Raw genomic sequence first — 27,846 nt, 5'->3', positions numbered from 1 at the left:
CTTGCCAGTTGGTCAGCGCATGCTAGCAGTACACATCCTGGTAATCCATCTGGCCCTGCAGCCTTGTGAATGTTGGCCTGTTTAAAGGTCTTACTCATCAACTGCGGAGAGCGTGATCACACAGTCTTCTGGAACAGCTGGTCTCTCAACCAGCTTCATGAGGTAGTCACTTGGAATGCTTTCCCAATAGTCTTGAAAGAGTTCCCACATATGCTGAGCACTTGTTGGCTGCTTTTCCTTCATTCTGCGGTCCAACTCATCCCAAACCATCTCAATTGGGTTGAGGTCGAGTGATTGTGGAGGCAAGGTCATCTGATGCAGCACTCCATCACTCTCCTTCTTGATCAAATAGCCCTTGCACAGCCTGGGATGGTGTATTGCTGCAGAATTATGTGGTAGCCATGCTGGTTAAGTGTGCCTTGAATTCTAAATAAATCAATGCCAGTGTCACCAGCAAAGCACCCCCACACCATCACACCTCCTCCTCCATGCTTCATGGTGGGAGCCACACACGCAGAGATCATCTGTTCACCTACTCTGCTTCTCACAAAGACACAGCAGTTAGAAACAAAAATCTCAGATTTGGACTCATCAGAGCAAAGGACAGATTTACACCGTTGCTCATGTTAATTGGCCCAAGCAAGTTTCTTCTTATTATTGGTGTCCTTTAGAAGTGGTCTCTGAACAGTTGATGTTGAGATGTGTCTGTTACTTGAACTCTGTGAAGCATTTATTTGGGCTGCAATCTGAGGTGCAGTTAATTGCCGATTTCTGAGGCTGGTCACTCTAATTAACTTATCCTCTGCAGCAGAGGTAACTCTGGGTCTTCCTTTCCTGTGGCGGTCCTCATGAGAGCCCAGTTTCATCATAGCACTCAATGGTTTTTGCGACTGCACTTGAAGACACTTTAAAAAGTTCTTGAAATGTTCTAGATTGACCAACCTTTATGTCTTAAAGTAATGATGGACTGTCATTTCTCTTTGCTTATTTGAGCTGTTCTTGCCATAATATGGACTTGGTCTTTTACCAAATAGGGCTATCTTCTGTATACCACCCCTACCTTGTCACAACACAACTGATTGGCTCAAACACATTAAGAAGGAAAGACATTCCACAAATGAACCTTTAACAAGGCACACCTGTTCATTTAAATGAATTCCAGGTGACTCCCTCATGAAGCTGGTTGAGAGAATGCCAAGAGTGTGCAAAACGGATTTATTTAACCCTTTTTGGTTAACTACATGATTCCATATGTGTTATTTCATATTTTTGATGTGTTCACTATTATTCTACAATGTAGAAAATAGTAAAAATACAGAAAAACTTGAATGAGTAGGTGTGTCCAAACATTTGACTGGTACCGTATATATATATATATATATATATATATATATATATATATGTATTTATGTATAGAGAGTTTTGTGATTTACCTTTTTTATTGTCAAACTGTAATACAGAACTGTGTTCTAAACCCCTGTGGTCTGTCTCCTCCCTCTCTAGAACCTGTTGTTGCTGGTCCCTTCTGACCGCTACCTGACAGAACAGAGTCTGAACCACCCAGCCTTCCAGCCCCTCCGCCTCCTGGAGCAGCCCGCCCCAGCACCACCCTCCCCTAACCCCCCACGCTCCTCCAAGAGGAAGCCCCACAGCCACATGGAGAACACTGTGCCCACCAGGTCAGCACTGTAGGGGGTTGTTGGTGGTGTTGATGTTGTTGTTGTTGTTGTTGTTCTTGTCAGAACCCCGTGGCCACCAGGTCAGCACTGCACTGGACACCACAAGTGGTGTGGTTAGGTTCTGGATACTGCATGGGGTCTGGTTAGGTTCTGGATACTGAATGGGGTCTGGTTAGGTTCTGGATACTGAATGGGGTCTGGTTAGGTTCTGGATACTGCATGGGGTCTGGTTAGGTTCTGGATACTGCATGGGGTCTGGTTAGTTTCTGGATACTGAATGGGGTCTGGTTAGGTTCTGGATACTGAATGGGGTCTGGTTAGGTTCTGGATACTGCATGGGGTCTGGTTAGGTTCTGGACACTGAAAGGGGTCTGGTTAGGTTCTGGATACTGCATGGGGTCTGGTTAGGTTCTGGATACTGCATGGGGTCTGGTTAGGTTCTGGATACTGCATGGGGTCTGGTTAGGTTCTGGACACTGAATGGGGTCTGGTTAGGTTCTGGATACTGCATGGGGTCTGGTTAGGTTCTGGATACTGAATGGGGTCTGGTTAGGTTCTGGACACTGAATGGGGTCTGGTTAGGTTCTGGATACTGCATGGGGTCTGGTTAGGTTCTGGATACTGAATGGGGTCTGGTTAGGTTCTGGATACTGAATGGGGTCTGGTTAGGTTCTGGATACTGCATGAGGTCTGGTTAGGTTCTGGACACTGAATGGGGTCTGGTTAGGTTCTGGATACTGCATGGGGTCTGGTTAGGTTCTGGATACTGCATGGGGTCTGGTTAGGTTCTGGATACTGCATGGGGTCTGGTTAGGTTCTGGACACTGAATGGGGTCTGGTTAGGTTCTGGATACTGCATGGGGTCTGGTTAGGTTCTGGATACTGCATGGGGTCTGGTTAGGTTCTGGATACTGCATGGGGTCTGGTTAGGTTCTGGACACTGAATGGGGTCTGGTTAGGTTCTGGATACTGCATGGGGTCTGGTTAGGTTCTGGATACTGAATGGGGTCTGGTTAGGTTCTGGACACTGAATGGGGTCTGGTTAGGTTCTGGATACTGCATGGGGTCTGGTTAGGTTCTGGATACTGAATGGGGTCTGGTTAGGTTCTGGACACTGAATGGGGTCTGGTTAGGTTCTGGATACTGAATGGGGTCTGGTTAGGTTCTGGATACTGAATGGGGTCTGGTTAGGTTCTGGATACTGAATGGGGTCTGGTTAGGTTCTGGATACTGCATGGGGTCTGGTTAGGTTCTGGATACTGAATGGGGTCTGGTTAGGTTCTGGATACTGAATGGGGTCTGGTTAGGTTCTGGATACTGAATGGGGTCTGGTTCGGTTCTGGATACTGAATGGGGTCTGGTTAGGTTCTGGACACTGAATGGGGTCTGGTTAGGTTCTGGATACTGCATGGGGTCTGGTTAGGTTCTGGATACTGAATGGGGTCTGGTTAGGTTCTGGATACTGAATGGGGTCTGGTTAGGTTCTGTATACTGAATGGGGTCTGGTTAGGTTCTGGATACTGAATGGGGTCTGGTTAGGTTCTGGATACTGAATGGGGTCTGGTTAGGTTCTGGATACTGAATGGGGTCTGGTTAGGTTCTGGATACTGAATGGGGTCTGGTTAGGTTCTGGATACTGAATGGGGTCTGGTTAGGTTCTGGATACTGCATGGTTTCACATCTGGCTATGTTGTTCTTGCACAGATAAAATAAGCTACTTAGATATATGGATTAGCTATACCTGTACCTCTCAATATCTCTCAATCTCAATATCTTTCGATCTTAATACCTCTCTCTCTCCTCCTCCCTCCCTCCCTCCCTCCCTCCCTCCCTCCCTCCCCCATATAGAAGCCACGGCAGTAAGAGCTCGGGTCACCGTCACTCTAACAGTAAGGAATGTTCCAGCCTACCTCGTCATGGCGACCTTCACCTAGGCAACGACAGCTTCCTGAACGGCAACAAGCCTGTGTCGTCCAGCCTGAGCCCCACCCTCCACCCCAAGGCTTACATGACCCAGACCCTCAACCGCTCCATCACCTGTAATAAGGACTTGGTCAACAACAACATGCCACACCTGCTCAGCCCCAAGGACACCAAGGTAAACAACGTCAGGACCTCTACTTCCATTGACTTATTCAGCTCCTTATGGAGCAAACTACACTTGTTTACATAAATTGTATTCATTTAGTTTGTTTTTCCAACTGTCTTTGTCTTGACCTGTGTTTATTCTTTCATATTTTTATTTATTTTATACCTGTGTTTATTCTTGACATGCATTTTCATCTAAATGCACAAGGCTGAAAACAACATTTTCCCGTGATTGGGGACAATAAAGTTATTATCTTGTCTTGTTTTATCTTCTCTTGTCTTCTCTTTATTTTAAAGGGCACGACACAGTTTGACTTCAACCTGGTTGGTGTTGGGCCCCCAGGGGCCAAGGCTCCTGACCAGCAGGGCCCTGGAGCCATGTACGTGAAGTCCACCTCCCGCTCTCAGCAGCAGCAACAGCAAGGTCCGGGGCCACCCTACTGAAACATGCACATAAGATTAATACATACCCTTTCCTTAACACTTAAAATGAAAAATGCTCTAGACTAGAATCCTGTCCAGGAGGTATACTTGAACATAAAGCTGCCTCAAGCAAGACTACGTATACATGCATTGCCAGCCCATTTTTTACATTTGAATATTTCCAGTAGGGCAGGGACGACACTCTTCCTTTCTGGAGGGCAAGACCAATACCATGGAGAAACAACATGGCCGCCATGGTGGACACAACATAGACTCCACCCACAGCTCCTCCAAGAGTTCCAGCTCCTACCTGAGCCTGTCCAAGAGCCACAGCGCCTTGAGCAACAATGCCAAGTCTGTGGGTGGTAACCTTGGAGATGGGGTGAGGGGCGTGCACCCCGACGACCCTTCGGCAACCCCTGGAATCTCCGCCCGCTTCTTCCCTGCCAGGTAACATAGAGAGAGAGCCTTCAGGGGATGGTTAACCTATAGAGAGAGAGAGAGCTGTCAGGAAATGGTTAACCTTTCTAGGGCAGGGGTTCCGCTTAGCGGAAAACATTCCGCTGAAAACATTCCGCTGAAAACATTCCGCTGAAAACATTCCGCTGAAAACATTCCCCTGAAAACATTCCGCTGAAAACATTCCGCTGAAAAGGCAGCGCGCAAAATTCAAAAATATTTTTTTGAAATATGTAACTTTCACACATTGACAAGTCCAATACAGAAAATGAAAGATAAACATCTTGTTAATCTACCCATCGTTTCCGATTTGAAACATGATTTACAGTGAAAGCACAACATATGATTATGTTAGGTCAGAATCAAGTCACAAAAACACACAGCCATTTTCCAGCCAAAGAGAGGAGTCACAAAAATCTGAAATATAGATAAAATTAATCACTAACCTTTGATGATCTTCATCAGATGACACTCATAGGACATCATGTTACACAATACATTTTTTTTCGATGATGTGCATATTTATATAAAAAGAATCTCAGTTTACATTGGCGCGTTACGTGCAGTAATGTTTTGATTCAAAAACATCCGGTGATTTTGCAGAAATACTCATAATAAACATTGATAAAAGATACAACTGTTATTCACAGAATTAAAGATAGACTTCTCCTTAATGCCACTGTCAGATTTTTTTTTTACTTTACGGAAAAAGCATAATCTGAGAACGAAGCTCAGAACCCAAAACAGCCAGAGGAATATCCGCCATTTTGGAGTCAACAAAGTTAGAAATTACACCATAAATATTCACTTACCTTTGATGATCTTCATCCGAAGGCACTCACAGAAATCCCAGTTCGACAATAAATGACTGATTTGTTCCATAAATTTCCATCATTTATGTCCAAATAGCCACTTGTTGTTAGCATGTTCAGCCCAGTAATCCATCTTCATGAGGCGCAGGCACTTCGTCCAGACAAAAACTCGAAAAATTCTGTTACAGTCCTTTAGAAACATGTCAAACGATGTATGGAATCAATCTTTAGGATGTTTTTAACATAAAACATCAATAATGTTCCAACCAGAGAATTCCTTTGTCTGAAAAAAAAGCACTGGAACGAGAGGTAACTCTGTCGGGAGCGCGCGTCATGAGACCAAGGCTCTCTGCCAGACCACTGACTCAAAGAGGTCTCATGAGCCCCTCCTTTATAGTAGAATCCTCATTCAAGTTTCTAAAGACGGTTGACATCTAGTGGAAGCCGTAGGAAGTGCAACTTTATCCATATCTCAATGTGTATATTCGGTAGGCCAAGCTTTAAAAAACTACAAACTCAGATATCCCACTTCCTGGTTGGATTTCTCTCAGGTTTTTGCCATATGAGTTCTATTAAACTCACAGACATCATTCAAACAGTTTTAGAAACTTCATAGTGTTTTCCATCCAATAATAATATGCAGATATCAGCATCTGGGACAGAGGAGGAGGCAGTTCACTCTGGGCACGCTATTCATCCAAAAGTGAAAATGCTGCCCCCTATCACAAAAAGGTTAACCTAGAGAGAGAGAGAGAGAGAGCTGTCAGGGAATGGTTAACCTAGAGAGAGAGAGAGAGAGCTGTCAGGGAATGGTTAACCTAGAGAGAGAGAGAGCTGTCAGGGAATGGTTAACCTAGAGAGAGAGAGAGAGAGCTGTCTGGGAATGGTTAACATAGAGAGAGAGAGAGAGAGAGCTGTCAGGGAATGGTTAACATAGAGAGAGAGAGAAAGAGAGAGCTGTCAGGGAATGGTTAACCTAGAGAGAGAGCTGTCAGGGAATGGTTAACATAGAGAGAGAGAGAGAGCTGTCAGGGAATGGTTAACCTAGAGAGAGAGAGAGAGAGCTGTCAGGGAATGGTTAACCTAGAGAGAGAGAGAGAGCTGTCAGGGAATGGTTAACCTAGAGAGAGTGAGAGCTGTCAGGGAATGGTTAATGAATGTTTGAAGGGCATGCTAGCTTATTGATTTTGTGTAGTCTTAGTGATGGTGTGTATTTGGAAATGTGTAGTCCCCTGAGGCCAGATCTGAACATTGTATTCTCGTTGAGAATTAGAGTTTTATTTAGGTCTGATGGTTAGTAAATATGTGTATTGTTGTACTCATGGTTGATGTCAGTCTATACTTTATTTCAGCTGCCTGGACCTGAACCTCAATGCCCCACCTGGAAGTCCCCAGGTCCCCCGCCACAGCGAACGCCACTCTTCTGGCCACGCACCCCCTGGAAGTCCCCAGGTCCCCCGCCACAGCGAACGCCACTCTTCTGGCCACGCCCCCCCTGGAAGTCCCCAGGCCCCCCGCCACAGCGAACGACACTCTTCTGGCCACGCCCCCCCTGGAAGTCCCCAGGTCCCCCGCCACAGCGAACGCCACACTTCTGGACACACATCCAGCCACACCGGCCACTCCTCCGGTCACAGCCCCTCGTCCCGCGGCAACAACCCCCGTCTGGAGAGCTCCACCCTGGACTCGTCCTGCCGACGCGCCTCCTCTTCCAGACACAAAGCTCCAGAGGAGACCTTGGCCCCGGGCCCGGAGCTTCTTGACCCAGGAGGAGAAGGGGATGGTGGGGGGAACCACGGAGCTCACACCCTGGCCTCCCCCCATGAGTCCTACCCCTACGGCCTGGGCTACACCAGTCCCTTCTCTTCCCAGCAGAGGCCTCACCGCCACTCCATGTACGTGAGGAGGAGTGAGCGCCACAGGTCCCACGGAGGTGGGGGTGGAGGGGGTAGTGAGGGGGGCTTAATGGTGGGTCAGGGGTTGCCCACCAGGGCTAGCAGTCTGCAGATGCTCTCCCCCCAGCTTCAGCACCGCACCCTCACCAGACACCCCGTAGGACACTCTGTGGGATCGTCCAGAGAGGACTGCACTGAAGACACGACCAGGGTCAGTGTCAATAATTGACTGACAGCTGTGTGTGTGTGCGTGTATGTGCATATGTGTGTCTGTGTAGCTCACTTTGAGGCTACAGTATCTGGCCTAACTCACATTATTGCTAATGTACTGTCTCTCTCCTGATCTCTCTCTCTCTCTCTCTCACACACACACACACACACACACACACACACACACACACACACACACACACACACACACACACACTGCTACTTCGTACTGTCTGCCTCACATGCTATATCTGTCTGTCTGTCTATCTGTCGGTCTGTCTATCTGTCGGTCTGTCTGTCTGTCTGTCTGTCGGTTGGTTGGTCTATCTGTCTGTCTGTCTGTCTGTCTGTCTGTCTGTCTGTCTGTCTGTCTGTCTGTCTGTCTGTCTGTCTGTCTGTCCATCTGGTCTACAGAGTGAGCCGTCTTCTAAAGAGGTGGTGACCTCTCACCCCCGACCCCAGATTAAAGACTCCACGCGGGACAACCCAGCCTCCTTTCACTCACAACGCCCTGCTAAGAACGAGGTCCATAGCTTTTTCTGTTGTTCATCACAGGCTGATTTCACCACTTACTGTCTGGTTTCTGACTGCTTCTAGCACTGTTTTATCAGCAGTATGTCTATGCCCTGAATGCTGATTGGCTGACAGCCGTGGTATATCAGACCGTATACCACGGGTATGACAAAACATTTATTTTAACTGCTCTAATTACATTGGTAACCAGTTTATAATATCAATAAGGCACCTCGGGGGTTTGTGGTATAGGGCCAATATAACATGGCTAAGGGCTATATCCAGGCACTCTGCGTTGTGTTGTGCTTAAGAACAGCCCTTAGCCGTGGTATATTGGCCATATTCCACACCTCCTCGGGCCTTATTGCTTAATATGATAAGGATGATAGGAGTGAAATATCAGTGTGTGAAACACTATAATAAGGATCTAGGAGTGAGATGTCAGGGTGTGAAACACTATGATAAGGATGTAGGAGTGAGATATCAGGGTGTGAAACACTATGATAAGGATGTAGGAGTGAGATATCAGGGTGTGAAACACTATGATAAGGATGTAGGAGTGAGATATCAGGGTGTGAAACACTATGATAAGGATGTAGGAGTGAGATATCAGGATGTGAAACACTATGATAAGGATGTAGGAATGAGATATCAGTGTGTGAAACACTATGATAAGGATGTAGGAGTGAGATATCAGGGTGTGAAACACTATGATAAGGATCTAGGAGTGAGACATCAGGGTGTGAAACACTATGATAAGGATGTAGGAGTGAGATATCAGGGTGTGAAACACTATGATAAGGATGTAGGAGTGAGATATCAGTGTGTGAAACACTATGATAAGGATGTAGGAGTGAGATATCAGGATGTGAAACACTATGATAAGGATGTAGGAGTGAGATATCAGGATGTGAAACACTATGATAAGGATGTAGGAGTGAGATATCAGGGTGTGAAACACTATGATAAGGATGTAGGAGTGAGATATCAGGGTGTGAAACACTATGATAAGGATGTAGGAGTGAGATATCAGGATGTGAAACACTATGATAAGGATGTAGGAATGAGATATCAGTGTGTGAAACACTATGATAAGGATGTAGGAGTGAGATATCAGGGTGTGAAACACTATGATAAGGATCTAGGAGTGAGACATCAGGGTGTGAAACACTATGATAAGGATGTAGGAGTGAGATATCAGGGTGTGAAACACTATGATAAGGATGTAGGAGTGAGATATCAGTGTGTGAAACACTATGATAAGGATGTAGGAGTGAGATATCAGGATGTGAAACACTATGATAAGGATGTAGGAGTGAGATATCAGGATGTGAAACACTATGATAAGGATGTAGGAGTGAGATATCAGGGTGTGAAACACTATGATAAGGATGTAGGAGTGAGATATCAGGGTGTGAAACACTATGATAAGGATGTAGGAGTGAGTTATATCAGGGTGTGAAAGGAGCTCATGTTACAGCATTATGATAATGGGATCAATAAGCGTGACTCAACATAGTATTTTCTCTGTGTTCTGTTCAACTCTGCTTTGTATGTGATGTACTGTAGGTACCAGTGGGGATGTACCATGAGCCCCACCCCGAGGACCCAGTCTCCTCCAAGGAGAACCGCATGATCTTCAGTGACTCCATGCCCAGACGGGTAGGAAGCTTCTACAGAGGTACGTGCACTATGAGAGAGAGAGAACAAGAGAGAGAGAGAGAACAAGAGAGAGAGAGAGAGACAAGAGAGAGAGAGAGAGAGAGAACAAGAGAGAGAGAGAGAGAGAGAGAGAGAGCGAGAGAGAGAGAGAGAGAGAGAGAGAGAGAGAAAGAGAGTTACCAAGAGAGAGAGCTAGAGAGATGTAGAGAGAGAGAGAGAGAGAGAGAGAGAGAGAGAACAAGAGAGAGTGAGATCGAGAGAGAGAAAAAGAGAGTTACCAAGAGAGAGCTAGAGAGATGTAGAGAGAGAGAGAGAGTTACCAAGAGAGCTAGAGAGAGAGGGAGAGAGAGAGAGAGAGAGAGAGAGAGAGAGAGAGAGAGAGAGAGAGAGAGAGAGAGAGAAAAAAACTGAGTTACCAAGAGAGAGAGAGAGAGGGAGAGAGAGAGAGAGAGCGAGAGGGAGAGAGCGAGAGAGAGAGAGAGAGAGAGAGAGAGAGAGAGAGAGAGAGAAAAAAAAAAGAGTTACCAAGAGAGAGAGAGAAGGATGTGGACTGTCTCTTCTCCTTCTCTGAAAGTGTCTTCTTCTCTTTGTGTTGTGTTGCAGTGCCCTCTCCCAGGCCAGACAACTCCTCGTCCTTCCATGATGGTGGGGCTCAGAGGGAGAGCAGAGGACCGCCGGTGCCAGGGGACCCAGGTGTCATGAACAACCACTCCAAACGCCAGACTGCCTTTGACTGGTGAGCTGTCAATCACTGGATATTATCTACAATGAATGAACGAAAGAACGAATGACATTGACTCCTGTTGAGTGTGGGATGAGCAATCTCCCTGCGGTAATGTCTAGGCTTTAGCTCAGCAAGCTAACACAGTCTTGTGTCCCGGCAACTTCAGGAGTACTGCAGAGGCAATGGTGATGAACCAACCAGAGCCGGCCAAAGAGAAGGAGAAACAGGGCTTCTTCAGATCGATGAAGAAGAAGAAGAAGAAGCCGACCAATACCGTGAGGTTTCCTCTCTCAGTCACACATAGACATTCATCTGATTAATCCACAGTGCAGGTTTACAGCTTTACATGTTGGATTGAACTACAACATTACACATTTATATACTCTATGTTTACCTGTCTAGCATCACTTGAGTTATAATGAGTAAACTCCTGAGTAAAGGGAAAGAGAGAGAGTGGGAGAGAGAGAGACTGAGAGAGAGAGACAGAGAGAGGGAGAGAGAGAGGGAGAGAGAGAGAGACAGAGAGAGAGGGAGAGAGAGAGACAGAGAGAGGGAGAGAGACAGAGAGAGGGAGAGACAGAGAGAGGGAGAGAGACAGAGAGAGAGGGAGAGAGAGAGAGAGAGAGAGAGAGAGAGAGAGAGAGAGAGAGAGAGAGAGAGAGGGGGAGAGAGAGAGACAGAGAGACGGAAAGAGGGAGGGAGGGAGAGAGAGAATGAGAGAGAGAGAGGAAGAGAGAGAGAGGAAGAGAGAGAGAGGGAGAGAGAGACAGAGAAAGAGACAGAGAGAGAGAGAGACACAGAGAGAGGGAGAGAGAGAGAGAGACAGAGAGACGGAAAGAGGGAGGGAGGGAGAGAGAGAATGAGAGAGAGAGAGGAAGAGAGAGAGAGGGAGAGAGAGAGGGAGAGAGAGACAGAGAGAGAGAGACAGAGAGAGAGACAGAGAAAGAGACAGAGAGAGACACAGAGAGAGGGAGAGAGAGAGACAGAGAGAGAGAGAGAGACAGAGCGAGAGAGATAGAGAAAGAGACAGAGAGAGAGAGAGAGACAGAGCGAGAGAGATAGAGAAAGAGACAGAGAGAGAGAGACACACAGAGAGAGACACAGATACACAGAGAGAGAGAGACACAGAGAGAGACAGAGACAGACAGAGAGAGAGAGAGAGATGCCAGAATGTAGCTCCCATGTGTTTCTGTTATTGCTGCTGCTTTTCCATCTTCATAAACATTAAACCATGTGTGTATATGTGTGGGGTCTTCAAAGAACAACACAGGTGTGTCTGTTTCCCAGTGTGTTATCCATTACCGGAGCGTTGTGTATCCTGTATTACAGACAGACAGAGTCGACGATGGAAGGAACCCCCGCATCAAGAAAGGCCTTTTCCCTCTGTTTAACTCAAAGAATAGCTTAAAGCATACTTCCTCTCAGAAAGCTCTTCCCGTAGTGCCCTCGCCCATGCTGCAGCATCAGTCTACCGCACCCTACTCTACCTCACCAGTAAACTATAAGCCTCTATCACGACGCATGCTATTTTACATGTGTGACAGGCTAGGAGGCAGAGGAAACACTGACCAAAACTATGGTTCCTAGTTCCTACCCTGTCACACAGACATGCAGTGACATTACTCTATGTGGAGTCATTCATTCATCTGTTATTGTTGACACGAACATCCACGGCCATTTTTAGTTCATACCACCACAACAGCTTCCAGATCTGTCAACTGTAGTACGCTGGCCTATAATCAGATCTACAACACACTGCTGTAAGCAGATTGCATGTAGGTCAGCCTGTTCTAAACTGGTCTGGGATCAGGAGCTAAAGTTAAGTAGGCTACGTCCTGAGGGCTGCTTCTCAAAGCAAATGTCACCACACCAGATCTCTCTCTATCTCTCTCTTTCTCTCTCTTCTCTCTCTCTCTTCTCTCTCTTCTCTCTCTGTCTCTCTCTTCTCTCTCTCTCTCTCTCTCTCTCTCTCTCTCTCTCTCTCTCTCTCTCTCTCTCTCTCGCTCTCTCTCTCTCTCTCTCTCTCTCTCTCTCTCTCTTCTCTCTCTCTCTCTCTCCCTCTCTGTCCTCCCTCTGGCACTGTGTACAGTATGTAAGCCCCCCAGCCCAGCCCATCAGGGCCTCAGCCTCCTCTCTAAAACAGTCCTCTACAGCAGAGGAGACCATCTGGTCCTAGTGGTGCAAGGCAAAGCCAGCCATCTCAATCTCAGCTGTTCACGTCTACATAGTGGTGACTGGTTAACCAACAGTAGTTCTGTTTGCATACATTCTGCTCAATGGGCTGACGTTGTGATAGACAGTCCCTCAGTAGCCAATAGAGTTTCAACTGTAAGTTACAGTACAGTATTGAAAATGTGTCCGTGTTTCTCTGTCAGAGATACCAGAGATGGACAGGAGTCACTGGACCATGGTCATCCAGAAATGTACTGCCAGTTGGGTCTCACAGTCACTACTTCCTGGGTTTGAGAGCTGGTGTGCTGGTTGGTTCCTGGGTTCATTCCATGTGATGTCGTCACTGTGATGTCACCGTCCGCTCCGCTCAATGATATTAACAGCATGTGAAGCATCTGGTGCAGTAGGATCGAGGAGGAGGGGAGGAGGAGGAGAGGAGAGGAGAGGAGAGGGAATGGGGAGGAGAGAGGTGCATGGAGGACCCACAGCCATCCAGAGATGTGCCTGTGATGCCTGCTCATCATATTTGCACGCTGTGTTACCCACAATGCACTCGGAAAGTGTCCACTAGACCCCAAATGCAGTCAGAGTAGATTCCTTAGCCTTTTTTCCCTCTGGAGGTCTAGTGGATGTTTTGGGGTGTTCAGGTTTATTGAAATGTCCTGAGTCCATCGTTCTTGACTGTGTCAGTGTTAACCCCCCCTCTCCCCCACCTTTCCTGATGTGAAATGGTAGGTTCCTGGTGATAGCCAGGACAACCTGTTTATCCAGAAGGGGGCCAAGTCCTCGTCCTCGTCTTCCTCTCACCACGGCAGCCGGAGGAAGAACCGCGAACGCTCCCGGGATAAGGACCGTGAACGCGAGCAGAGCCGAGATCGCGACAGAGAAAGAGAGCGAGAGAGGGAGAGAGGGAGACAGAGAGAGAGAGTCAGTGACTGGCCTCAGGAGAAACAGGTGGATTCACAGTCACACTTAATTTATGTTTACTGGTTGAACTGAATTTTCAATTCACTTCCTGAATTTCCTGAATTCTAAACTGAATTGTTCTTTTCCACCTTGGTGTACCCGCTTAGTGTTCACAAGCTTTGTGGTGATTGTTTTCTATGCCTCCCCTTAGAACCAACCCCTGAAGTCCCTACGCAGGCTCCTGCACCTCTCCCCCTCCTCCTCTTCCAGCCAACCCCCTCCTCCTTCCGACCTGCGATTCCAGCACCTCCCCAACCCCCCCACCTCCTCCTCTAAAGGGGGAGTGTTCAGCGATGGGAGAGGCGACGGTAGGTCCCACCAGGGACACCCTAGCAGCAGCAGCTCCAGCTCTGGTCAGTCTAAGAGCCACAGGAAGCAGAGTTACCCCCTCCCGGGGCAGATACAGGGGCAGATGGAGTCCAACTGGCACGCGGCGGCCCTCGCCAGGGCAGAGGGGGCTCAGCCGTACCCCGACCAAATGGTCGCCAACGGGCCCACCTTTACCAGACCGTCAAGGTCACGGATGCCAAACCTCAACGACCTGAAAGAGACAGCCCTGTGAGGAGAACATGGAATTAGAATTCTACCACATGGAATTAGAATTCTACCACATGGAATTAGAATTCTACCACATGGAATTAGAATTCTACCACATGGAATTAGAATTCTACCACATGGAATTAGAATTCTACCACCCATTGACTTGAATGGGGATGTCCATTCTAGGAAAAAATGTCTATGGAGGAGACGTCTCTCTGCCCTCAGGGGTCGTCATGTTGGTTAGGCACCAAAATGGAACAAAACAGACTGAAGCAGGGAGGGACAAGATGGACAACTGTCCGATAAGAAAAGCTTATTTTTTTTGTGGTGCGTTGCGAAGCGTTTTGTAACGTTTTCAATTGTGTGCCCTAATGAATAGGACTCTGGGCTCTCACTACTGCCGCCTGCTGGCCGCCAGACGCACCTCGGACTATAGAGATCAGAAGGCTATACTGTATCTCTCTCTAAGGTCAGGACTATATGACTGGGAGGTGGACTGACTGGCTGTAAAAATCTGACCTTTTTTGATGCTTCAAACATTTGATAGAATTTGTATTGACATTATATTATATTATTCATGAAATTCCTTTTATTTGATTTAAATTAAATGACTTTATTTAACGATATGTAGGCCTAAATGGAGATTTAATAAGTATTGTAGAATTAATAATTGTGTAATATTGCAAGAGCTTTAAAAATAAATGTAAAAAAGATTATGAGATTCTAACTATATATATAATAATAATAATTCAATATTTCATCCAAAAATATTTAATTGTGGAGGTTTTTCATCATTTCTATTTATTGTTGTTACAGTAAAGCCTGTTTGTTCTGTCCATTTACTTGAATGTATTTATTTGATCTGATTTGACACAGAGTTATGGAGATTATATATAGATATATGTACGACAGATGGACAAAGACAAATGATATAATGTTATAATGTATGATAAAATAATGAGATACCTATATGGCTCAGGGTTGTGAAGTTTTTACAGGTAATCATTTGCCACATCATCTTGACACACACGTGTCGCCTGGCCTCAACTCATATGGTCTATGGTCAGTTAACACAAACAGATGGGAATGTACTGTAAGGTACTGCTTGTTGTAAAGGGTCATTCTGCAGTACAGTAACCATGACAGTCACACCCGCTGATCTAGTTATTAGAGACTCCAGGCCCCATGTGGAGATTCCTGTTGAGATGTCCTGTTGTTTCCTGATGAAGGACACACACACACAAATGCACGTACCAGAGATATCCATAGCAGAGACAGCCATACCAGAGATATCTGTACCAGAGATATCCATACCAGAGATATCCATAACAGAGATATCCATACTAGAGATATCTGTACCAGAGATATCCATACCAGATATAGCCATACCAGAGATATCCATACCAGAGATATCCATACCAGAGATATCCATACCAGATATAGCCATACCAGAGATATCCATACCAGAGATATCCATACCAGAGATATCCATACCAGAGATATCCGTACCAGAGATATCCATACCAGAGACATCCATACCAGAGATATCCATACCAGATATAGCCATACCAGAGATATCCATACCAGAGATATCCATACCAGATATAGCCATACCAGAGATATCCATACCAGAGATATCCATACCAGAGATATCCATACCAGATATAGCCATACCAGAGATATCCATACCAGAGATATCCATACCAGAGATATCCACACCAGAGATATCCGTACCAGAGATATCCATACCAGAGATATCCATACCAGAGATATCCATAACAGAGATATCCATACCAGAGATATCCATACCAGAGATATCCATACCAGAGATATCCATACCAGATATAGCCATACCAGAGATATCCATACCAGAGATATCCATACCAGGATATCCATACCCGAGATATCCATACCAGAGATATCCATACCAGAGATATCCATACCAGAGATATCCATACCAGAGATATCTGTACCAGAGATATCCATACCAGAGATATCCATACCAGAGATATCCATAACAGAGATATCCATACCAGAGATATCCATACCATACCAGTTTGTGCTGTTGGCTTTAAAGGGTAAAATACGTAGGCCTAACTTTCTGATATTGGCAGAATGAATGTCATGGATATCTTTATCCCTGGCTAGTCATTAATCTACAGTACATAGTGTGAACATCAAGGACAAAGTTACAATAGAAGAAGTATATACACACACACACACACACGCACACAAATCAAATCAAATTTATTTATATAGCCCTTCGTACATCAGCTGATATCTCAAAGAGCTGTACAGAAACCCAGCCTAAAACCCCAAACAGCAAGCAATGCAGGTGTAGAAGCACGGTGGCTAGGAAAAACTCCCTAGAAAGGCCAGAACCTAGGAAGAAACCTAGAGAGGAACCAGGCTATGTGGGGTGGCCAGTCCTCTTCTGGCTGTGCCGGGTGGAGATTATAACAGAACATGGCCAAGATGTTCAAATGTTCATAAATGACCAGCATGGTCGAATAATAATAAGGCAGAACAGTTGAAACTGGAGCAGCAGCACGGCCAGGTGGACTGGGGACAGCAAGGACTCATCATGTCAGGTAGTCTTGGGGCATGGTCCTAGGGCTCAGGTCCTCCGAGAGAGAGAAAGAAAGAGAGAAGGAGAGAATTAGAGAACGCACACTTAGATTCACACAGGACACCGAATAGGACAGGAGAAATACTCCAGATATAACAAACTGACCCTAGCCCCCCGACACATAAACTACTGCAGCATAAATACTGGAGGCTGAGACAGGAGGGGTCAGGAGACACTGTGGCCCCATCCGAGGACACCCCCGGACAGGGCCAAACACACACACACACACACACACAAACGCACTTACACACACGTGCGCACGCACACACACCGGCACACCGTGTGCAAGCACACACACACCTTCTGAGCACACCAATCAGACTTTGTCCCAGACTGCCCCTCAGAGAGATGTCCTCTCCCCTCAAAGCCCCAGACTGCCCCTCAGAGAGATGTCCTATCCCCTCAAAGCCACAGACTGCCCCTCAGAAAGATGTCCTGTCCCCTCAAAGTCCCAGACTGCCCCTCAGAAAGATGTCCTCTCCCCTCAAAGCCCCAGACTGCCCCTCAGAAAGATGTCCTGTCCCCTCAAAGTCCCAGACTGCCCCTCAGAAAGATGTCCTCTCCCCTCAAAGCCCCAGACTGCCCCTCAGAAAGATGTCCTCTCCCCTCAAAGCCTCACTACAGTCCAGTTCTCGCCAGACAACTGGACATGTGCTGTTCCATGGAGATGTGTTAATAACCCACATTCACTGTGTATCAGGTGATCTGTTGGACTGTGTATCAGGTGATCTGTTGGACTGTGTATCAGGTGATCTGTTGGACTGTGTATCAGGTGATCTGTTGGACTGTGTATCAGGTGATCTGTTGGACTGTGTATCAGGTGATCTGTTGGACTGTGTATCAGGTGATCTGTTGGACTGTGTATCAGGTGATCCGTTGGATTGTTCTCCATCATATATTTGCACAACATTTTAATAACGTTTTAATTGAACATTCAGTTCTACACTAACAGTTGACAGTAATGTTTTAATAACGTTTTAATTGAACATTCAGTTCTACACTAACAGTTGACAGTAATGTTTTAATTGAACATTCAGTTCTACACTAACAGTTGACAGTAATGTTTTAATTGAACATTCAGTTCTACACTAACAGTTGACAGTAATGTTTTAATTGAACATTGAGTTCTACACTAACAGTTGACAGTAATGTTTTAATTGAACATTGAGTTCTACACTAACAGTTGACAGTAATGTTTTAATTGAACATTGAGTTCTACACTAACAGTTGACAGTAATGTTTTAATTGAACATTGAGTTCTACACTAACAGTTGACAGTAACGTTTTAATTGAACATTGAGTTCTACACTAACAGTTGACAGTAATGTTTTAATTGAACATTCAGTTCTACACTAACAGTTGACAGTAATGTTTTAATTGAACATTGAGTTCTACACTAACAGTTGACAGTAATGTTTTAATTGAACATTGAGTTCTACACTAACAGTTGACAGTAACGTTTTAATTGAACATTGAGTTCTACACTAACAGTTGACAGTAATGTTTTAATTGAACATTGAGTTCTACACTAACAGTTGACAGTAATGTTTTAATTGAACATTGAGTTCTACACTAACAGTTGACAGTAACGTTTTAATTGAACATTGAGTTCTACACTAACAGTTGACAGTAATGTTTTAATTGAACATTCAGTTCTACTCTAACAGTTGACAGTAATGTTTTAATTGAACATTCAGTTCTACACTAACAGTTGACAGTAACGTTTTAATTGAACATTCAGTTCTACTCTAACAGTTGACAGTAATGTTTTAATTGAACATTCAGTTCTACTCTAACAGTTGACAGTAACGTTTTAATTGAACATTCAGTTCTACACTAACAGTTGACAGTAACGTTTTAATTGAACATTCAGTTCTACACTAACAGTTGACAGTAATGTTTTAATTGAACATTGAGTTCTACACTAACAGTTGACAGTAATGTTTTAATTGAACATTGAGTTCTACACTAACAGTTGACAGTAATGTTTTAATTGAACATTCAGTTCTACTCTAACAGTTGACAGTAACGTTTTAATTGAACATTCAGTTCTACACTAACAGTTGACAGTAATGTTTTAATTGAACATTGAGTTCTACACTAACAGTTGACAGTAACGTTTTAATTGAACATTCAGTTCTACACTAACAGTTGACAGTAATGTTTTAATTGAACAGCTTTGGTCCGTCACCTGTCATTGTGTCGTCCAGGTTGAATACAGGCTTTTTCAGTTTGGAAACATCACTTCCAGGGATGAACTTCAGTTCCACTTTTCTCTTGTCTGCGTTGCATCCTGGGACTTAACCATCGTTCTGTGTCCAATAGAACTCAATGTCTTCCAGAGGTTCTGTGTCCAATAGAACTCAATGTCTTCCAGGGGTTCTGTGTCCAATAGAACTCAATGTCTTCCAGGGGTTCTGTGTCCAATAGAACTCAATGTTTTCCAGAGGTTCTGTGTCCAATAGAACTCAATGTCTTCCAGGGGTTCTGTGTCCAATAGAACTCAATGTCTTCCAGGGGTTCTGTGTCCAATATAACTCAATGTCTTCCAGGGGTTCTGTGTCCAATAGAACTCAATGTCTTCCAGAGGTTCTGTGTCCAATAGAACTCAATGTCTTCCAGGGGTTCTGTGTCCAATAGAACTCAATGTCTTCCAGGGGTTCTGTGTCCAATAGAACTCAATGTCTTCCAGGGGTTCTGTGTCCAATAGAACTCAATGTTTTCCAGAGGTTCTGTGTCCAATAGAACTCAATGTCTTCCAGGGGTTCTGTGTCCAATAGAACTCAATGTCTTCCAGGGGTTCTGTGTCCAATAGAACTCAATGTTTTCCAGAGGTTCTGTGTCCAATAGAACTCAATGTCTTCCAGGGGTTCTGTGTCCAATAGAACTCAATGTCTTCCAGGGGTTCTGTGTCCAATAGAACTCAATGTCTTCCAGGGGTTCTGTGTCCAATAGAACTCAATGTCTTCCAGGGGTTCTGTGTCCAATATAACTCAATGTCTTCCAGGGGTTCTGTGTCCAATAGAACTCAATGTCTTCCAGGGGTTCTGTGTCCAATAGAACTCAATGTCTTCCAGGGGTTCTGTGTCCAATATAACTCAATGTCTTCCAGGGGTTCTGTGTCCAATAGAACTCAATGTCTTCCATGGGTTCTGTGTCCAATAGAACTCAATGTCTTCCAGGGGTTCTGTGTCCAATAGAACTCAATGTCTTCCTGAGGTTCTGTGTCCAATAGAACTCAATGTCTTCCAGGGGTTCTGTGTCCAATAGAACTCAATGTCTTCCAGGGGTTCTGTGTCCAATAGAACTCAATGTCTTCCATGGGTTCTGTGTCCAATAGAACTCAATGTCTTCCAGGGGTTCTGTGTCCAATAGAACTCAATGTCTTCCTGAGGTTCTGTGTCCAATAGAACTCAATGTCTTCCAGGGGTTCTGTGTCCAATAGAACTCAATGTCTTCCAGGGGTTCTGTGTCCAATAGAACTCAATGTCTTCCAGGGGTTCTGTGTCCAATAGAACTCAATGTCTTCCAGGGGTTCTGTGTCCAATATAACTCAATGTCTTCCAGGGGTTCTGTGTCCAATAGAACTCAATGTCTTCCAGGGGTTCTGTGTCCAATAGAACTCAATGTCTTCCAGGGGTTCTGTGTCCAATAGAACTCAATGTCTTCCAGGGGTTCTGTGTCCAATAGAACTCAATGTCTTCCAGTGGTTCTTTGTCCAATAGAACTCAATGTCTTCCATGGGTTCTGTGTCCAATAGAACTCAATGTCTTCCAGGGGTTCTGTGTCCAATAGAACTCAACGTCTTCCAGAGGTTCTGTGTCCAATAGAACTCAATGTCTTCCATGGGTTCTGTGTCCAATAGAACTCAATGTCTTCCAGGGGTTCTGTGTCCAATAGAACTCAATGTCTTCCAGGGGTTCTGTGTCCAATAGAACTCAATGTCTTTCAGGGGTTCTGTGTCCAATAGAACTCAATGTCTTCCAGGGGTTCTGTGTCCAATAGAACTCAATGTCTTCCAGGGGTTCTGTGTCCAATAGAACTCAATGTCTTCCAGGGGTTCTGTGTCCAATAGAACTCAATGTCTTCCAGGGGTTCTGTGTCCAATAGAACTCAATGTCTTCCAGGGGTTCTGTGTCCAATAGAACTCAATGTCTTCCAGTGGTTCTTTGTCCAATAGAACTCAATGTCTTCCAGGGGTTCTGTGTCCAATAGAACTCAATGTCTTCCAGGGGTTCTGTGTCCAATAGAACTCAATGTCTTCCAGAGGTTCTGTGTCCAATAGAACTCAATGTCTTCCAGAGGTTCTGTGTCCAATAGAACTCAATGTCTTCCAGGGGTTCTGTGTCCAATATAACTCAATGTCTTCCAGGGGTTCTGTGTCCAATAGAACTCAATGTCTTCCAGGGGTTCTGTGTCCAATAGAACTCAATCTCGTCCAGTGGTTCTTTGTCCAATAGAACTCAATGTCTTCCAGGGGTTCTGTGTCCAATAGAACTCAATGTCTTCCAGGGGTTCTGTGTCCAATAGAACTCAATGTCTTCCAGAGGTTCTGTGTCCAATAGAACTCAATGTCTTCCAGGGGTTCTGTGTCCAATAGAACTCAATGTCTTCCAGGGGTTCTGTGTCCAATAGAACTCAATGTCTTCCAGGGGTTCTGTGTCCAATAGAACTCAATGTCTTCCAGGGGTTCTGTGTCCAATAGAACTCAATGTCTTCCAGGGGTTCTGTGTCCAATAGAACTCAATGTCTTCCAGAGGTTCTGTGTCCAATAGAACTCAATGTCTTCCAGAGGTTCTGTGTCCAATAGAACTCAATGTCTTCCAGGGGTTCTGTGTCCAATAGAACTCAATGTCTTCCAGAGGTTCTGTGTCCAATAGAACTCAATGTATTCCAGGGGTTCTGTGGCAAAAACACTCCAAGGACCAGTTGCAGCAACTATCATGAAATCTTTACGGTGTGATTTCATTATATTGGGTTTAAGATCACCTTTACTTTAGCCTAGGTGGTCCCCGATCTGTTTGTGCTCTTTAGCTCGATCTGGGACCACCAGGCTATCCCACTAATGTCTAACCTTAAATAGCCTACACCTGCAGTTTATGTCTCTTCATGTCTCTGTTTATGTCTCTGTTTATGTCTCTTTATGTTAACTCATTGTTATATCATTTCTAACTGCTGTTTATGTCTCTTTATGTCTGTTTATGTCTCTTTATGTCTGTTTATGTCTCTTTATGTCTGTTTATGTCTCTTTATGTCTCTGTTTATGTCAACTCATTGTTATATAATTCCTAACTGCCGTTTATGTCTCTTTATGTCTGTTTATGTCTCTGTTTATGTCTCTGTTTATGTCTCTGTTTATGTCTCTTTATGTCTCTGTTTATGTCAACTCATTGTTATATAATTCTTAACTGTCGTTTCGGAGTTGTTTGAAGTGAACAATCCTTCACGCCGTCACAGGATTAAAATGGCAGAAAAACACAAATCAGTTTGAGATGATCCTAAATTCCAGATGATCCAGAATTATAAATCACTTCCGGTTGTTTGTTTGTTTAAAATTGACCCACAGGATTTTATTTGCATGACATCACACATAAACAGCATTATTTATATATGTGTATATTTGGTCTCTGACTGTAAATAAGAATTAAAACCACATGGATCTACCCTGTTAACTGGCATGAATTGTTTTTTGGGGGGGATCAGGAAAAGGTTTTCACACATCACAAGTGGAGATTCCTCCAGGTGTATTTTAAACTGGACATCAGAGGAATATCACACAGGAATACTGTTCAATGATACTCCGAAACAGAAGAGTACAAGAGTTTGTCTTTATTTCAGGAACTGGTTTTGGTCAACTTTAAATGAATACAATAAAACAAGCAACGAACGATACCTCTACATCACTGTCACAAACTACATACACAACACAACACAGTACAGTACAGTACAGCACAGTACACAACACAGTACACAACACAGTACACAACATCCAGTTAACCACAGGACTGGTAGTGTTCTCTTTCTCTGAGCTTTCCTCATCACATAATCATCCCCAATTTCTCTGTGTTTGTCGGTTCACAGGCGTGTATTTATCCTCTCTTCCTCCCCCAAGTGGAAACACCTGGCCATCCACCTCTTTATGTTCAGTATTAAAAAACAAATCATAAATAAAACTGTTGTTGTAACACATCTAATCTGAAAACAGAATGGACCTTTTCACACATAAACCCCATCCCTGGGAGAGAGATATTACTTAACCGTTTGGGGAAGGGAAGGAAACTAGGGTTTCCAGAGCAGTAGATTCCACCTTGGCATAGGGAACATGCAGGGGAACGACCAGGGGAACGACCAGGGGAACGACCAGGGCTCTCCTTGGGCCTGTTCAGGATGGTGTATCATTACAGGACCGTCACATTGAAATATATTGTGTAGAACCAATATGACTTTCTGTCATGTAGAATCATGTCAGTTCTATTCATTACATTTTCTGTCTGAACGTTCCACGGTGTTGTACCCTGCTGAGTGTGACCCTGGTCGTCAGGACAGACAGAATCAGGTACACTTGCTCATGCAGAGCAGCAGCTCCATGCGGATGGCGATACGTGTGTGCCAGCCCAGAGGGAGCAAACGGATGTAGCGAGTTACCATGGGAGGACGCAGGAGGTTCTGAACCGAGGAGGAGCGGTCCGAGTTCCCGTAGAACACCTGAGGAGAGAAACGGAGCAGTGTGAGGAGGAGAGACGACACAGATGGAGAATCCTCCTGCCAGATGTCCTGCCTCACCGAGCAGGACTAGACTTTACAACCCCTTGTACTGAACTGCTACAGAACCAAAGAAATATGGGATCTGATGAGAAGGATTGATTTTGATATACTGTATGTATAAATCCCAAGACTGTCTTCCACATTATTACATGTGTAGATCTTGTGATGTCATAATGAACCATTTATTGATGTGAAAGCTGACCTCCAACAAAACAAGTCGTTTTAGAAAAACATCCATGGACATTATTACATGTGTAAACCTTGTGATGTCATAATGACCCATGTATTGATGTGAAAGCTGACCTCCAACAAAACAAGTCGTTTTAGAAAAACATCCATGGACATTATTACATGTGTAAGCCTTGTGATGTCATAATGACCCATGTATTGATGTATGTATATGAACTAAGTTATGATTGTAAAAAAAGTTTTGTTACAGTATCTATTGACTGTGAGTCTCTCTGAATAAGAGCATCTTCTCAGTGACTAAATGTAAAAGGTCTTTATGATGGGCCCACCCTGTTGTTCCCCGTCTGGTCCTTGTAGTAGATCCAGTTGAGATTCTGGTCGGTGCGGTACTGGACGCTGTACTTGGTGATCCATTCGTCAGCGTCACAGCGCCCCTGGGTCAGGATACCAGACACCACCATCACCTCCTTCAGGTCAATCTGCAACCACTGGCTGTTGTCCTGGAACTTAGACAGCCATGCACACCTGGAGGGGAACCGCCAGGGAAACTATGTTAGCCCGCTGAGCTAAAGCCTAGGCAAAAACAATGACCTGGAGGGGAACCGCCGGGGAAACTGTGTTAGCCCGCTGAGCTAAAGCCTAGGCAAAAACAATGACCTGGAGGGGAACCGCCAGGGAAACTATGTTAGCCCGCTGAGCTAAAGCCTAGGCAAAAACAATGACCTGGAGGGGAACCGCCAGGGAAACTGTGTTAGCCCGCTGAGCTAAAGCCTAGGCAAAAACAATGACCTGGAGGGGAACCGCCAGGGAAACTATGTTAGCCCGCTGAGCTAAAGCCTAGGCAAAAACAATGACCTGGAGGGGACCATTATTTTATCAATGAGGTCAGAATAGCAATTTCCCAAGGGAACACTGAGGTTACTGATTGAGCCAATGTCCTCCTTTACAGGGAGGCGGAGATAGAGGCCCTACCAGGGGTTGGTCCTGAGGGAGAGGATGGGGCAGGGGACTCACCCAAAGCCCTGGTTGTTGAGTCTGGCATTGCTGGGGAGCCAGGAGGAGAACCAGCCAGTGTACTGGTCCTCGTTGGAGCAGCTGATCTGGTCTGGTCTGACTGATCCAGCCTCCAAACCCAGGGGCTTGTGGTACGGACACTCTGGAGAAGAGGAACGCCAAGGTGAGAGACGGAAATCATGGTCGACAACAAGGAAGTAGTTCAAATGTTAACATTGGATGCCAAACAATGGACGTCACACTGATGCTAATTATTTTGTAGTTATCGTCACAGGTCCTCCTATCCTAGGACACGTATCATCGTCACAGGTCCTCCTATCCTAGGACACGTATCATCGTCACAGGTCCTCCTATCCTAGGACACGTATCATCGTCACAGGTCCTCCTATCCTAGGACACGTATCATCGTCACAGGTCCTCCTATCCTAGGACACGTATCATCGTCACAGGTCCTCCTATCCTAGGACACGTATCATCGTCACAGGTCCTCCTATCCTAGGACACGTATCATCGTCACAGGTCCTCCTATCCTAGGACACGTATCATTGTCACAGGTCCTCTTATCCTAGGACACGTATCATCTGCATATTGTATGTTGTTGGAGACCACATAGTCACTACAGGCTAGCCCAATGGAAGACACTTCTCTACACAGGAAACACTGTATTCTGAACTGAATGTGAAGGGCTCTGCTGCCTTCAACAAAGGGAAAAAACACTTCCTGGTTGCAGAAGCTAACTGGAACATCCACCCAGCTTGTTGTTATGAAAGACAACACCAGCATGCAAGGTCACATCTGGTGACTGTGGTAGCCTGTGCCTAACGAACCACCACCACATTAATCCTCTCCCTCCAACCCACCCAGCCCCTCTGAGTCCCAGATTTCCTGCTCCATCCAAAAGTAGTGCACTATGTAGGGAATAGGGTGCCATTTTGGACTCATATATCTCCAATCCTAAATCCTTCTGTTTTAATTCTCCACATTGAAAATAAACATCTATTAGATAAACATCTATTAGATAAACATCTATTAGATAAACATCTATTAGATAAACATCTATTAGATAAACATCTATTAGATAAACATCCATTAGTAGAAGAGCACAGCAGATGGTTGGCTGCCACATCCTACCAGAGGCTTTAACCCTACCAAGTTGTTTCCTTCCTGGATAACCAACAATGAGTGGGACATGGATCACACAACTAAATTGAGCCGTGGGGCGATTTACTATTGAGCGGATGGTCATTTTTAGACTGCAAATTGACTGCAAGAAGCCTAAACAGGTAGAGTATAATGTGTGCATAGAACTTGCTTTCAAAGTTTACATCTGTATACAATCACTGTATACAGCTTACATCTGTATACAATCACTGTATACAGCTTACATCTGTATACAATCACTGTATACAGCTTACATCTGTATACAATCACTGTATACAGCTTACATCTGTATACAATCACTGTATACAGCTTACATCTGTATACAATCACTGTATACAGCTTACATCTGTATACAACCACGTCTCTCTATTATGCGTAGGAATACTACGGAACACATTTCTTCAATTAAAATTACTTGGAGCTGATTTCCTGCTGTTACAGTCTTTTATGTCCAACAATGAGGGGCCAAATAGAACCACCTGTTAGTAGTAGTAATAGTATGAATAGTAGTAGTAGTAGTAGTAGTATAATAGTAGTAGTAGTAGTAGTGGTAGTAGTAGTAGTTTTAGTAGTAGTAGTAGTAGTATAATAGTAGTAGTAGTAATAATAATAGTAGTAGTAGTAATATAATAGTAGTAGAAGTAGTATAATAGTAGTAGTAGAATAGTAGTGTAAGTAGTTTAGTAGTAGTAGTAGCAATACTAATAATAGTAATAATACTAATAGTAGTAGTAGTAATAGTAGTAGTAGTATAATAGTAGTGGAAGTAGTGTAGTAGTAGTAATAGTAATAATAGTAGTAGTAGTATAATAGTAGTAGAAGTAGTTTAGTAGTAGTAATAGTAATAATAGTAGTAGTAGTATAATAGTAGTAGAAGTAGTTTAATAGTAGTAATAGTAATAATAGTAGTAGTAGTAGTAGAAGTAGTAGTAGTATAATAGTAGTAGAAGTAGTATAATAGTAGTAGAAGTAGTATAGTAGTAGTAGTAGTAGTAATACTAATAGTAGTAGTAGTCGCAGTAGTATAGTAGTTGTAGTAGTAGTAGTAATAATAATACTAATAGTAGTAGTATTAGTATAGTAGTAATAGTGTAGTAGTAGTAGTAGTAGTAGTAGTAGTAGTAGTAGTAGTAGTATAGTGGTAGTAGTAATAATACTAATAGTAGTAGTAATAATACTAATAGTAGTAGTAGTAGTAGTAGTAGTAGTAGTAGTAGTAGTAGTAATAATACTAATAGTAGTAGTAGTAGTAGTAGTAGTAGTAGTAGTAGTAGTAATACTAATAGTAGTAGTAGTAGTAATAGTATAGTAGCAGTAGTAGTAGTAGTAATAATACTGATAGTAGTAGTAGTATAGTAGTGATAGTATAGTAGTAGTAGTAGTAGTAGTAATACTAATAGTAGTAGTAGTAGTATAGTAATACTAATAGTAGTAGTAGTAGTAGTAGTATAGTAGTAATAGTATAGTAGTAGCCTGCTGTTTGACTCTTTGGGACCAGTATCAGGCTGCGTCCCTATGGCCCATAATAATCTGCTCCAAAGAAGTGCATTGGAGGGAATAGGGATTCATTTGGGATGCAACCCAGCCTCTCCTATCCACTCTGCTGTTTGAACAGGAAGATAGAGGAGGATCTGATCACCCAATCAACACCTTTCCTTTTTATAAGTGTGAGAAGGACAGACGTCCTATTTTGGTCCTAGTAATCTGTGCATCACAACCCTCTTCTAGTAAAGGGATAATCCTGCTAGCAAACTGCACAGTACTCTCTGTCTGTCTGTCTGTCTGTCTGTCTGTCTGTCTGTCTGTCTGTCTGTCTGTCTGTCTGTCTGTCTGTCATGTGATTACACACACAGCCTGTGTGAAATGGAGCAAGGAGGCTCTCCATCTGCTGATTAATGACATTCCACCTGACTGCAGGCACAAACTTGTTCAGGTTCCAGCTCAT

At 44.3% G+C, this 27,846-nt stretch overlaps 2 protein-coding genes across 13 annotated transcripts in view; one reads left to right on the top strand and one right to left on the bottom strand.

Moving 5' to 3' along the window:
* The window catches only part of LOC110496987 (cyclin-dependent kinase-like 5), a 69,865-nt gene extending 54,753 nt beyond the window's left edge, over positions 1 to 15,112 (top strand). For 4 of the 10 annotated variants that reach the window (XM_036982038.1, XM_036982037.1, XM_036982033.1 and 1 more), the window contains 12 exons: positions 1,504 to 1,679; positions 3,528 to 3,777; positions 4,065 to 4,191; positions 4,376 to 4,640; positions 6,814 to 7,567; positions 7,981 to 8,091; positions 9,649 to 9,760; positions 10,345 to 10,477; positions 10,632 to 10,740; positions 11,795 to 11,959; positions 13,373 to 13,591; positions 13,755 to 15,112. In XM_036982038.1, coding sequence (XP_036837933.1) covers positions 1,504 to 1,679; positions 3,528 to 3,777; positions 4,065 to 4,191; positions 4,376 to 4,640; positions 6,814 to 7,567; positions 7,981 to 8,091; positions 9,649 to 9,760; positions 10,345 to 10,477; positions 10,632 to 10,740; positions 11,795 to 11,959; positions 13,373 to 13,591; positions 13,755 to 14,165 — 2,832 coding nt within the window. In that variant the 3' untranslated portion in view covers positions 14,166 to 15,112. The remainder of the gene's footprint in view (positions 1 to 1,503; positions 1,680 to 3,527; positions 3,778 to 4,064; positions 4,192 to 4,375; positions 4,641 to 6,813; positions 7,568 to 7,980; positions 8,092 to 9,648; positions 9,761 to 10,344; positions 10,478 to 10,631; positions 10,741 to 11,794; positions 11,960 to 13,372; positions 13,592 to 13,754) is intronic. The other 6 variants (XM_036982039.1, XM_036982036.1, XM_036982032.1 and 3 more) reach the window with 5 other exon arrangements.
* Positions 15,113 to 22,560: 7,448 nt separating this feature from the next.
* LOC110523111 (retinoschisin-like) overlaps positions 22,561 to 27,846 on the bottom strand; it is a 12,373-nt gene continuing 7,087 nt past the window's right edge. For all 3 annotated transcript variants that reach the window (XM_036982028.1, XM_036982027.1, XM_036982029.1), the window contains 3 exons: positions 24,741 to 24,882; positions 24,056 to 24,251; positions 22,561 to 23,477 (listed from right to left, as the gene is read on the bottom strand). In XM_036982028.1, the coding sequence (XP_036837923.1) occupies positions 23,325 to 23,477; positions 24,056 to 24,251; positions 24,741 to 24,882 (491 nt within the window). In that variant the 3' untranslated portion in view covers positions 22,561 to 23,324. The remainder of the gene's footprint in view (positions 23,478 to 24,055; positions 24,252 to 24,740; positions 24,883 to 27,846) is intronic.

This window comes from Oncorhynchus mykiss, chromosome 7 (genome assembly GCF_013265735.2).
Source record: "Oncorhynchus mykiss isolate Arlee chromosome 7, USDA_OmykA_1.1, whole genome shotgun sequence".
NCBI lineage: Eukaryota > Metazoa > Chordata > Actinopteri > Salmoniformes > Salmonidae > Oncorhynchus > Oncorhynchus mykiss.
This window is presented reverse-complemented; position numbering and strand designations above follow the sequence as displayed.